At 44.5% G+C, this 13,051-nt stretch overlaps 1 protein-coding gene across 4 annotated transcripts; it reads right to left on the bottom strand.

Annotated features, from left to right (window-relative positions):
• Positions 1 to 6,995: 6,995 nt before the first annotated feature.
• Positions 6,996 to 12,440, bottom strand: ZFAND2A (zinc finger AN1-type containing 2A). Of its 4 annotated transcripts, none has more exons than XR_007358872.2 (7): positions 12,299 to 12,439; positions 11,789 to 11,890; positions 10,065 to 10,159; positions 8,919 to 9,050; positions 8,144 to 8,295; positions 7,574 to 7,775; positions 6,996 to 7,123 (listed from the first exon to the last, which is right to left on the bottom strand). XR_007358872.2 is itself a non-coding variant. In XM_048867241.2 (7 exons), the coding sequence occupies exons 2-7, from the start codon at positions 11,844 to 11,846 to the stop codon at positions 7,109 to 7,111; spliced, it is 516 nt and encodes a 171-aa protein (XP_048723198.1). In that variant the 5' UTR covers positions 11,847 to 11,890; positions 12,299 to 12,439; the 3' UTR covers positions 6,996 to 7,108. The 4 variants fall into 4 exon arrangements, 3 of the variants coding, with proteins under 3 accessions (XP_048723198.1, XP_048723200.1, XP_048723199.1); XM_048867241.2 differs by having other exon boundaries at positions 7,574 to 7,637; XM_048867243.2 differs by lacking the exon at positions 8,919 to 9,050 and having other exon boundaries at positions 7,574 to 7,637; positions 12,299 to 12,440.
• Positions 12,441 to 13,051: the final 611 nt, after the last annotated feature.

Here is a 13,051-nt window from a genome sequence, read left to right as displayed (position 1 = left end):
CAGTGGCACCTGCCTCTGGCCTAGGCTGCTAGTCTTTAGCTTGGAGCCCGCGTTGGGAAAGGGATGGGAGATGCTGCCTGGACAATGGCTGGTTTAAGTGCTTCTCTCAGGAGGAGCCTGGTACCAAGAAAGAGCAAGTTGCCCTTAATAGGCCTGAAGACCAGCTCTGTGTAGTGCATAAGCTCGTCTCTCTCCCCAACAGAAGTTGAGCCAGTAAAAGATTACAAAAAGAAAAGGAGGACTTGTGGCACCTTGGAGACTAACCAATTTATTTGAGCATAAGCTTTCGTGACCTACAGCTCACTTCATCGGATGCATAAAAGATTATGGCTGTCACCTTGTCTCTCTTAACAGGCCTAGACATTTACATGTGCACCCAATCCCTCTTGCTGCAATGTCCCAATCTTAATCAGCCTGCAGTTCTCCCCTGCCTGTGTGTGAAGAGAGGACAACGCACTGAGTCTCTATTTTGTATAGTCTAATATCTGCTGCCACCTGGTAAATGATAAAAGTACTGTAGTACTTACATTTCTCTGAACCTTGGGCAGAGTTGTCCATGGGAAGCTCAAAGCTTAGGAACCACATGTGGACACAGATTTATTTTCATCCATGAATCGCAACCCTGCCACAGACTCCCTCACAACCAGTGAATATGGAGCTATGAAATTACCTGTTAAATAAATTCATCAACTCATTTTTAATCTGTAGATTGTAAAATTTAATATTTGAAACCTTTGCAGTGTTGGTAAATTGTTTGGCCACACAGGAAACAGAAACAGATGCTGTGACCTGAGTGAATGAGAATATACCTTTAGGAAACCAGTGCAAATATTTGTTTACAAACTGTTGCTTTCCATAGATATTCTCCACTATTTGTTTATTCACCAATATTTTCTGTTTCCACAATCATTCCTCTCAGGAAGCTCATTTGCTAGAATAATATAAAACAATACCAAAAGGACTAGGCATTTGTTTTCACATTTGAATGAATGGTCAAGGAACACATTTTGCCATGGTATAGTATATATACTAAATAGAAAAATACAAGATGAGCCCTACCTAGATTACATGATTATAATATGTTTGAAATACACAAGGGTGTTATATTCTAGAGTTGTAATTTAAGCCTATTCAAATCTAAACGGGCCCAGTAATAATTGTCCAGACTCTCTGGGAATCGGGTCATGTTCCTTCAGTGCCTCTGAGAGGGGACATTGTGCTATCTGGGAATCGGGTCATGTTCCTTCAGTGCCTCTGAGAGGGGACATTGTGCTATCTCAGATCCCAGACTCCAAGGATTAATCTCTTGTCTCTGAGATGGTTTTATACTAACAGATATGGATATGTGGCCGGTACTGTCTTTACTGTGTTTAGTGCCCGATTTGGGATGGGGCTCCACTGTCCTGGGTGGGACTGGACAAAAGCTGGCCCCATACCACGGAGCTTGCAGTTTTAGGATGCAAAGTGCACATGTGGATTAATAAACTCAAAAATTGAGATTTCTATTGTATTAGATATGGAGTGTAAGTAATACAATCAGTACAGAGGTCCTCATTTCATAGTACATTCATTTGTTTTACAAAGTGGTCACATTTTCAATATGCTGTATATTTTTGTATCCATGAAGGGGACTGATGATTAGGAAAAGACAGCTTGAGTTCTTGGCACCCAGGAGTGAGGCAACTCCTCTTTCTTTTGAATTTAAAGTCAGTTCCCTCATAATGGGAGGGAAAGAGGGAGGGGATTGAACTCCTCATTGCCCTCCCTTTCAACAAGCAAGGAATCAGCACATTAACTGGCTATTTCTGCTAAAATGATCAGTAGTAAAATAATGAATGATGACACTGGGCTTCAGAGTCAAGATCCCATTAGGATAATTTGGACAATTACACCTCTCGGGATATTGTTTGAGGCAGATTCAGGAATACAACACTGGCCCTGTTGCAGCACACGAAGGGTGGGGAAGAAGGACATGGCTGGAAAGTTACAATTCCCACATAAAAACAACGAGGAGTCCTTGTGGTACCTTAGGGCATGGCTACACTTGCAGATGTAGAGCGCTTTGAGTTAAACCAGCCTTCAGAGAGCGCAGTAGGGAAAGCGCTGCAGTCTGTCCACACTGACAGCTTCAAGTGCACTGGCGTGGCCACATTTGTGGCACTTGCAATGGCATTGGGAGCAGTGCATTATGGGCAGCTATCCCAGCATGCAAGTGACTGCAACATCCTTTTCAAATGGGGGAGGGGTGGAGTGTGACAGGGAGTGTGTTGTGTGTATGTGGGGGGAGAGAGAATGGGTTTTGGGGGGGCTGAGAGCATGTCAGCATGCTGTCTTGTAAGTTCAGACAGCAGCAGACCCCGCCCCCTTTCCCCAGCCTCTCTGTCACACACACAGCATTCCACACTAATGGCTTGCTTTGTCTCGGAGCAGATAAGTAGCCGGTTGTCAGAAACGGAGCTTTCAAAGGGCATATCCACATTCCTGCAGCGATTCAAAAACAATGACAAGAGTGGGCACTTGACTTAAGGGGATTATGGGACATTTCCGGAGGCTGATCAGAGCGCAGTAATGCAACACCTCGTTCACACTGGCGCCGCGGCGCTCCATCGGGGGCGCAGCAAATGTTATTCCACTTGCCGAGGTGGAGTACCAGCAGCCCTGTACCGCAGAGTCAGAGCACTCTATGTGCCTTGCCAGTGTGGACAGGTAGTGAGCTAGTGCGCCCGGGGCTCTTTTATTGCACTGTAACTCGCAAATGTAGCCAAGCCCTTAGAGACTGGCAGGTTTGTTTGGGCATGAGCTTTCGTGGGCTGGAGCCCACTTCGTCAGGTGCATGGAGTGAAATATACAGTAAGCAGTTTGTTGCCAGCTGTGTCCGCATATCTATTCAAGGGACATCATCATAGGAGCTAACCACATCGGCCACACCATCAGGGGCTTGTTCACCTGCACATCTACCAATGTGATATAGGCCATCATGTTCCAGCAATGCCCCTCTGCCATGGGGCCGGATGCGCTGCATCCGAGAGTGCTAAAGGAGTTGGCGGATGTGATTGCAGAGCCATTGGCCATTATCTTTGAAAACTCATGGCGATCGGGGGAAGTCCCGGACGACTGGAAAAAGGCTAATGTAGTGCCCATCTTTAAAAAAGGGAAGAAGGAGGATCCTGGGAACTACAGGCCAGTCAGCCTCACCACAGTCCCTGGAAAAATCATGGAGTAGGTCCTCAAGGAATCAATTCTGAAGCACTTAGAGGAGAGGAAAGTGATCAGGAACAGTCAGCATGGATTCACCAAGGGCAAGTCATGCCTGACTTATCTAATTGCCTTCTATGACAATATAACTGGCTCTGTGGATGAGGGGAAAGCGGTGGATGTGTAGTTCCTTGACTTTAGCAAAGCTTTTGACACGGTCTCCCACAGTATTCTTGCCAGCAAGTTAAAGAAGTATGGGCTGGATGAATGGACGATAAGGTGGATAGAAAGCTGGCTAGATTGTCGGGCTCAACGGTTAGTGATCAATGGTTCCATGTCTAGTTGGCAGCTGGTATCAAGTGGAGTGCCCCAAGGGTCAGTCCTTGGGCCGGTTTTGTTCAATATCTTCATAAATGATCTGGAGGATGGTGTGGATTGCACCCTCAGCAGGTTTGCAGCGGACACTAAACTGGGAGGAGAGGTAGATACGCTGGAGGGTAGGGATAGGATACAGAGGGCCCTGGGCAAATTAGAGGATTGGGCCAAAATAAATCTGATGAGGTTCAACAAGGATAAGTGCAGAGTCCTGCACTTAGAATGGAAGAATCCCATGCACCGCTACAGATTAGGGACCGAATGGCTCAGCAGCAGTTCGGCAGAAAAGGACCTAGGGGTTACAGTGGACGAGAAGCTGGATATGAGTCAACAGTGTGCCCTTGTTGCCAAGAAGGCCAATGGCATTTTGGGATGTATAAGTAGGGGCACTGCCAACAGATCGAGGGACATGATCATTCCCCTCTATTCGACATTGGTGAGGCCTCATCTGGAGTACTGTGTCCAATTTTGGGGCCCACACTACAAGAAGGATGTGGAAAAATTGGAAAGAGTCCAGCGGAGGGCAACAAAAATGATTAGGGGACTGGAACACATGACTTATGAGGAGAGGCTGAGGGAACTGGGATTGTTTAGTCTGCGGAAGAGAAGAATGAGAGGGGATTTGATAGCTGCTTTCAACTACCTGAAAGGGGGTTCCAAAGAGGATTGGTTCTAGACTGTTCTCAGTGGTAGCTGATGACAGAACAAGGAGTAATGGTCTCAAGTTGCAGTGGGGGAGATTTAGGTTGGATATTAGGAAAAACTTTTTCACTAGGAGGGTGGTGAAACACCGAATGCGTTAACCAGGGAGGTGGTAGAATCTCCTTCCTCAGAAGTTTTTAAGGTCAGGCTTGACAAAGCCCTGTCTGGGATGATTTAGTTGGGGATTGGTCCTGCTTTGAGCAGGGAGTTGGACTAGATGACCTCCTGAGGTCCCTTCCAACTCTGATATTCTATGATTCTATATCCTAGATTTGAGTAGCAACAAGTATTTCATTAAAAAGAAAAGGAGTACTTGTGGCACCTTAGAGACTAACCAATTTATTTGAGCATAAGCTTTCGTGAGCTACAGCTCACTTCCACAGGATGCATCCGATGAATGAGCTGTAGCTCACGAAAGCTTAGGCTCAAATAAATTGGTTAGTCTCTAAGGTGCCACAAGTCCTCCTTTTCTTTTTGCGAATACAGACTAACACGGCTGTTATTCTGAAACCTGTTAAGTATTTCATTGTGGGTCCTGTTGTGACATCTTGTGGTGTAATGTGGTATTACAGACAATGAAATCACTTCCAATTTAAGGACTATAGATAGTGTCACTTAGTTCCAACATAGAATCAGGTTTCAGAGTAACAGCCGTGTTACTCTGTATTCGCAAAAAGAAAAGGAGTACTTGTGGCACCTTAGAGACTAACCAATTTATTTGAGCATAAGCTTTCGTGAGCTACAGCATCCAATGAAATGAGCTGTAGCTCACGAAAGCTTATGCTCAAATAAATTGGTTAGTCGCTAAGGTGCCACAAGTACTCCTTAACATAGAATCAGTTTCTCCACCTATGAAACTAGCTTCCTGAGAGAAGTTTCCCAGGGAAATGGTGGGGGTGGGGGTGATGGTGGAGGATTTTAAATGTATATGGTACCTTTCATCCAGAACGATTAAAGATACTTTGTAAACAAACTGATTATGGATGCATGGGAGCAACTCGCTAATTAGGGTTGTAGCAGGATTTCTGTTTAAAGCCAACTTTAAAAATGCTCTAAAATCCATAGGCAGAGGGCCTTGAAAATTGCTATACCACTTGAAGACACAGGGCCTGTTGTGGTGCAAATCTGAAGGTCATTTGGTCAAAGGGTCCCCAGGTAGAGTTTTCCCTCAAATAGGAATGGACTACCACATCCATCCTATCAAAAGCTACCATTGTCTCTTCATCCACCACATTCTAAGTCAGGACTGGGGAACATACTGCTAGTTGGTAGATATCAGATTGGACAAAAAGGCTGAAAGAGGACTAAGGTGCTACAGTCTCCCTGACCAACTCCTCAGAACAGGGATCAAAAGGGAGCAGAGTGGACATTGCGTAAGCAAGGCATTGTCACCTTACCACTGCATTTCCTGGTTTTAAACAATTTTTTTCCTGTAACGGACCTTAACTCTACTTTTGCTATGCATTCTGAGAATTAAACTCTTATAGTCTAGAGGGATACCATAAGTACAGGAGATTGTTGAGCACCTACACTGTTCGCTTCCCTAGTAATAGAAGTTATTGTACGTGAACACAACAGATACAGGCATCCCTTTACGCTTCACTGCTGCCTCAGGAAGCAAAAGACAACTTTTAAAACAGATAATCCATTATTCCTGTTATTGGTTCAGAAGTTTGTGCTGTGAGCTTCCTCTTTCACAAGAGGAGCAAGATTGAATATGAACTCAGTGTAGCTAGTGATGATTCAATAGATACCAATCTGCCTCCATTAGTTCTAAACTAATGCTCCAACATAATAGTAGAGAGTCACAGGCTGTTAGTGGAGATGGCATTGTTCCAATGAGACATGAAATTGAGGTCCTGACCACCTGGCATCAAGTTTAGAGGAGTGGCCTGCTTAGAGGCCAGTTCAGGTAGTTACTTTTTTTTTTTTTTTTATTAACCAGGAGCCCTTCCAGCTCATCTGAAACTCTTATTTTCAATTCCTAAGCTAAACTGCTGTATATTGTTTACAAAAAAAAAAATCAGTGGCATAGGAAGCTATTGAAGTTGAAAGTCAGTAACTACTGAAGGACTTTAGTTTTGCATTTGAAAATGTGGTATAATTTGTTTATAAGCAGTGAAAAATAGCTATGGGGCCGAGTAGTGCATATGCTACAGAGGGGGAGGAAAAAAAAAAGATACAAAGGCAGCTCTTCCCCTCCCACTAAGCAAACGAATCAACTGCTTATGAGCGCAGCTTGACCTTTGTAGTACATCCTGAAAATTATTCATATTTTAAAAGTACAGGACAAGTGAGTTCTAGAGAGGAGTTATGCTCAAACACCTCTGCTGAGTAGCATCCCATAGGGAGTCCCACAGACTGTCCATGGCAGATGTCTGACTTAGTCACTTCACAGCTGGAGTTACTTTAAACTGCACCCTACAGCTAATACAGATGAATCAGGTGACATGTTCATACTATAAACTGCTTAGTCACTACAGTTTGTTTCCAAATGGATTTCAGATGTATATTGCAATAGCCCAGGGTTGGAGGTGTGGTATTAGTTGTTACTTTAGTGTATCTTTCTGCTATAGGCATACAGAGGCTTCCTTCTTCCTCACTTTCCTTCCTGTTTGGTTTTACAAGGAGAAAATGTTAACTATTCTCTTAGGACTGAGGTATTCCAAATACAGAGAACACATTACTATCCTTTACAAAAGGAAATAGCAATTTATTGGAAGTTGAGAGATTAGATAAAATAATTTTATTTGTACTGTAGAAAAATATGCACAAGCTTTAGGCAATACATTTACAATAGTTTAAAGGAGAATTTAATCCAGCCATTAGGACTGCCTCAGCTCATCAGCATCTGAAAGAGAACAGATTGAAATTATTAAATTACAGATTTAGGCTAGAGTCCTGCAGTGATCAACCCTAACCAGGAAAGTTTGAATAATTATTTAAGTGTTGAAATAGTCCGATGGCTGAACTAATGACATTAGTCACCCAATAATGAGTTCTTACATCTTGACCATGTCAAGTGCTGGACTGACTCAGCTACTAGGTCATTGTAATAAGTAGCAATTTGACTGCACATTTATGCACTATGCAAAGTGTAATTGCCACAGTGACAAAACAGCCATGTCTTGGACTGTTTATGCCCCTCCTTTACACTCCTGGCATTGCTCAGATGTCAACTGGCAACTATAATAAAGTTTTAAGGAAGGAGTGCCAATGGCAATTTTACATTCTGTAGACACAAGGCTCTGTTTTAAGTCACCTTGTTTTGCTAATCTCATAACCACACTTCAGTTTATACCTGTTGTGAAGATAAGTTAGAGGACATCTTGTTTGATCCTGATGCTCTCATTATAGCTGCATATCTACAAGGAAATAGAACCATGCTGAACATCTGTTTATTCCACCACCAATCACACATCCATCCACTTCCAGATTTGTGCAGAACTGGTCACCCAACTGCTCTAGAATACTACTGCATGGAGCAAGGAAGGTAGCTGTGCCTAGAAGAGACATATTACTCCATTAGAAAGGCTCAAGTTTATACTCTGTTTCCTACAGTAACACTTGGATACTAAGGGAATTGGTGCCTTAGAGAAGTCAGTCTGATACAAAAGGCTCACCACTAGAAAAGTCAGTCATCCCTTTCCTTCCAAATGTGTTCTCAAATTGCTCACAGAATTCAGTCCTACAAGGGCTTAAGGAGCCAAATACTTCAGTGAGATAGCTGACCAACTGTCCTCCCAGAGATAACATTTGAGAACTCATTTAGCTGCAAGTTGCAGAGATAATGGTATGGTCTCCCCCTTGCTCAGGCAATTGCTTTCCTACCTCAGCCTGTTTCCTGTACTATGAAATTTAACATCCTTACCCTGCTTTGGAGATAGGGCGACCTCCCACTTTGCAGTCATGATCCAGAGGATGCCGATGTTTTATACAGAAGTTCCCATGGCATTGGTTACAAACAAGCTTCATCATCTCTTTCCTTTTGCAACCCTCTTTTAAGCACTTGTTTGTGAAAATCTAAAAAATGTAGTCCAGGACAGTTTTAGTTCAAGCAGCAAGTACTTCACACATTACTGGCAAATTAATTTTCTAATTGGACCAAGATGGCACCCAGGCCTCTAAATTAGATTTACCTGAAATTTAGAGAGCAGTTTGAGGGGGGAAAAGAAGATTGTTCCAACTCCTTGAATTCAGAGTTAAATATTCTATACTGCTTACTGGGCAAAATATAACCATAGTGCAGAGCAAGAGTGACAGTTTCTGGTCTTGGCAATAGTACTAATTAGCGCTTGCTGAACCCAGAGGCACTAATTGTTTGGGTACTGAAAGCCTTTAGTTTGGTCACCAGTTCAAACCCAATTGGTCAGGAAAGGCTAATGACCACACTGAATCACTGTTTACTGGTCTGCAGTATAAATTGTTCTCTACCCACTAATTGGACTACTGCTCATATCTTGATCAGTACAGTCAGGCAAATAATTTAAGTGAGTTTGGGCATCTCTTCTAGGAGTCTTCCAGAGGAAGCTTGAGGCCTAGTAGGTAAGTGAGCTTGCATTGCTGCTGCCTGTATCATACTGTTATGCAGTTAGGTGGCTTGTCTCTATAAGCATCAATTTAGATTTCAAAGCGAGTTTTCTTACTCTCTGTTTCTGCTGAGTAGGATCATATTTGCAGTCCCTGTCCATGTGTGCTCCAACTACAATGTCTGGCATCTCTCCTCTTCTCACTGGGATGGGAGTGTTACATAAAGGACATACTGGAACCTGCACATCCTGAAGACAGTGAAGTTATTAGAAATGGGACTGAAAGCAAGACCCAACTCAGATTTCCATCCCTTTCCTTTGAAGGGAGAGGGAAATATTCTGAACTGAGTGACGTTCCGTTCCTATACCAAGTTCTCTTCAGAACTTCCAGCACACCCACTTCAGCAGTGCTGGATTCTGCATTTCCAGTTACTACAGGAAGTCCATGTCAACATCATTGTAGTTCGTGCTAGCTGTCCCATCTAGTTTGCTTTTAGATCATGTAATTTTCAAATCTTGAGTACACTTTCCTTGTTGATTTGGTTTCTTCCCTAGCCCCAATTGTGTAAGTTCTTTTGTTGAGTTTCCAGGTATGGTGTACAACTATGGTTCTAGAACCACAAGCAACTGCAGCAAGAGATATAGGTGACCAGAGTTTGAAGACTGCTGCACAAAAACAGTACATTTGTTAACTACATGACTTTTGTTAAGTCAAGTCAGATTCTGGACCTAGATAAGCTGAAGTGTTTATTTCAAATAAGACTGTACTTATTCTGGCCAGTAATTCTGTATTGCTAGAACACAGACATGAGAACTTTTCTTGATAACCCAAATTCCAGTTCTCATACAGACCCATATTCTAGACCAGTGTTATTGCTAATCAGACTTTCCATCCATCAAGTATTCAGTCATTTGCTTTTCTGTAGTTTCACGTTCACTGCCATATTTTTATCAAGTTAAGATTTGGAGAAACTTTACTGAACTCAACTGATAGCCACTGCATTGCTGAAGATGTACAGCACTGTCTCTGCACTCTTTATGGGACCCCAATTTAAGTGCAGGATGCACTCAGGTTTGCTACAGCTTACAGAAGTTTACTGTTTGAACTTTTAATTTCAGTTGTAAACTAAACAAGTCTACTGCAAGCAGAAGACCCAGCAAAGCAGACTACAAGAAACTCCTAATCAGGTTTCAAAGTTGGCTTTCTTCACAGCTAGAGAATTCCTTAAGTGGAAGCATTTGGAATTACTGTTAGACACTTACCTTCTTATATGAAGAGGTACATTTGTGTGTGTCGTATGTGATGTGATCTTTACAGAAAACTTCCTTACATGCGTCACATTTTAAAGGAAGGAAATCTAAGAAAAACATTATATGCCTGTAAGTCCTAAATATGGAAGACAGACATTTACCTTTTAAAGCGTTACTAAACATTGTGAGTAGATTCCTCATGCATTAAGTAGGCAACATGAAAGCAGGTGTCTGGTTACTCAGAATCCAGGACACCTTTACAAGGAACTAGTTTAGGCCATTCCAAGATGTATATTTTAGTGAGCAACAGTGAGTAGACACGCTTCTCTCAATTTGAGAGTGCTAGGGTTTAAAAGGGCTCACTTCTGCCTTTTAATCCACAAGTTACTTGCAAGACCTGCTAAACCATCAATACAATGAGACAGACTGCCCTAGGTCCTTGCTCAACAGCAGCTGCTAATAGTTCTGGGGGCATATTAGTCAGAGGCACCAAGTACTCTCCTAGGCCTAAAGTCACAGCAGATTTGCTTTAGCTCACTTTATTATACCCAAACACAGAAGTCTCCCAGCTGTTAAGAGTGAATAGCTGAGACAGCTTATAGAAGTGTAGCATCTGCAACTATTCTTGGGATATCCTCATAATTAATAGCTGATCCAGACATAGTAACAGAGAGACAATGCATTACAACAAGGAATCCAGATATTTTGACAGGCATCCTGTCTTGCCAGAGTCCACAGCCTGAGGTGCTTCTCTGGATTCTAGGGTTTCACTGATGGTTGGAGGTTTATTTCAGTTCTGGCTGCAAATCTAGACATCTCAGATGCAGATTATTGCAGATACCTGCAATAGTTTAGTGTAGGACAGTTTCTACAGAGCAGAACTACTTGCTTGTTTAGTGCCTCTCTTCTCCAAGATCCGTACTGCTCTATCAGCTCATTTCAAGTCTTGTCCAAAAGAAAGACTCTCTTCCTGTACTACTAGTATAGAGATCAGATGTGACAGGTTTAACAGTCCTCAGATATGAAGGCCTTGGGATAGACAGGCATTTCTGATCTCAAGTTTCTCTGCTTCAGGACAGCGTTGCAGTATTTGGTTCTGGTTGTTCCCAAGGAGGTGCTGGGAGTATTAGTTTGTGGGTAAGCAACATTAGTATTGCATACCTTGTGTAGCTAAGCAAGTATTCTCAGAGTACTGATGGGTACATTTTAATAGGACAAGATAGTCTAGTCACACTTCTCTGGTCCTGGCAGTGAAAACAAATTCACTCCACTCCTGTTCTCTAAATCAGGAGTCTCCATCTCATAACTCAAGTCAGGTTTCCCCCAAGAGGATTTGAGGCACACAGCCTTTGGGCATTTATGGGTTCAGCTGATCTTATGTCAGTGCACCACTGCTAGCCAGAACCAGATCTGGACTTTCATTCAGTAAATCACCTTAACTTCTAGAGTACCCCTTGTCTGACAGTTCATTTGGTTCATGAAAAGCTACCAACAGGACTAAAGCAGATAACAGAATGTAGTAAACTAACTATCCCAGTAGTTCAGGTTTCAGAGTAGCAGCAATGTTAGTCTGGATCCACAAAAAGAAAAGGCGTACTAGTGGCACCTTAGAGGCTAACCAATTTGAGCATAAGCTTTCCTGAGCTACAGCTCACAAATAAATTGGTTAGTCTCTCAGGTGCCACTAGTACTCCTTTTCTTTTTATCCCAGTAATTGCAGTCAAAGTGCTTCTTACCCAGCTGTTTGCAAGTTTTTTCTGAACAATGCTTGCCCAAGTCCGGAAACTCCATCATAGGCCGGCAGATGCTTCAAGCTCCTTGACCACTTCAGCGGTCACCTTCAAAAATGAAGTTGGGGGGGGGGGGGGGGGCGTGTTAGTTTATTGCAGTATCAATACAAAAAGCCAGATGCACCTCACCCCCCCACCCCCGCCCCTCAAAGCATTTTGTAGGGGCGATCTTTAGATTGGGCCAGAGGAAGGGATCAGCCAGCGCTAGCTCTGACAACAATGGGGGAGGCTAGAGCCACCAGTCACGCCAGTGGGGAAGGCCAAGGCGCCATCTCCGCCGAGCAGGGGGAGAAACCCCCCGGGAAGGGAGCCGGACTCCGCTCGGCGCGGACGGATCACCGCCTCCGAAGGGCGGGCAGCGCGACTGAGCCGCGCCCCGTCTCCGCCCGGGACGGGACCGCTCCAGGGGTGAGTCCGCTCGCCCAGAAACGGCGAGGCGCGGGCGGCCGCACTCACCCGACGCTGCCGCGAGTCCACCGCCAGCCTCCCCCTCGCCGGGCCTTTTATCCCTCAGCCCTCCCGCTGAGTCACGCTCCGCTCGGCCGATCCCATCTTGGCCGAGTCATGCCTGGCGCGCGTGCGGTTCATGACGACATCGGCACCCCGGGCCAATCACGGTTCGCCGTTGGCGCGTTCTACCGCGCTAAGTCAGCACGCGGCCAATCAGTGGCCTTCAACTGTGCTGAGTCAGAGGGCGGTGGGGCCTTGCGGAGCTCCCGAGGGGGAGGGACGATGACAGTGCGGGACTGTGTGTTCTAGAAGAGCCTGGACTGGTATCGGGCAGCGGCAGGTCCCCCGCTGGCCATGGGGGAGTAGATCCGGGTCCCCGCAGCGCTGGGGCAGGATCCCCGCAGGCCATGGGGGAGTAGATCCGGGTCCCCACGGCGCTTGGGGCGGGTATGGGGTGAGGCAGGATCCCCACAGCTCAGAGGGGAGTAGGGTCCTCACAGTGCTGGGGTGGGTATCAGGTAGGGGCAGGATCCCCACAGCCCTGAGAAGGATTAGATAGGAGCAGAGTCCTCTCAGCCCATTGGGGCGTAGATCACTGAGGGGTGGGTACAAGCAAGAGTGAAGGCCTGGAATCTAGGAAGCCCTAAATACTAGTCTTTAATAAAACAAAAATCGTGCTATCTTCTTTTTTCTATTCTTTGCTGTTTGCTCTCCATTTAGCACTGCTGTAGAGGTCTAAACATCGTGTTCTGTAGCAAG

This window comes from Caretta caretta, chromosome 10, assembly GCF_965140235.1.
Source record: "Caretta caretta isolate rCarCar2 chromosome 10, rCarCar1.hap1, whole genome shotgun sequence".
Taxonomy (NCBI): domain Eukaryota; kingdom Metazoa; phylum Chordata; order Testudines; family Cheloniidae; genus Caretta; species Caretta caretta.
The sequence above is the reverse complement of the archived record's forward strand: the minus strand, read 5'-3'. Positions and strand labels throughout refer to the sequence as shown.

Bases quoted from the DNA above. Each gene is read 5' to 3' on its own strand.
- ZFAND2A (XM_048867241.2), bottom strand. From the start codon at position 11,846: ATGATGGAGTTTCCGGACTTGGGCAAGCATTGTTCAGAAAAAACTTGC. The intron at 10,160-11,788 runs GTAAGAAGCACT...TGTTTTTCTTAG, and splicing joins AAAAACTTGCAAACAGCTGG to ATTTCCTTCCTTTAAAATGT. The intron at 7,638-8,143 runs GTAAGGATGTTA...ATTTCCTTGTAG, and splicing joins CGCCCTATCTCCAAAGCAGG to ATATGCAGCTATAATGAGAG.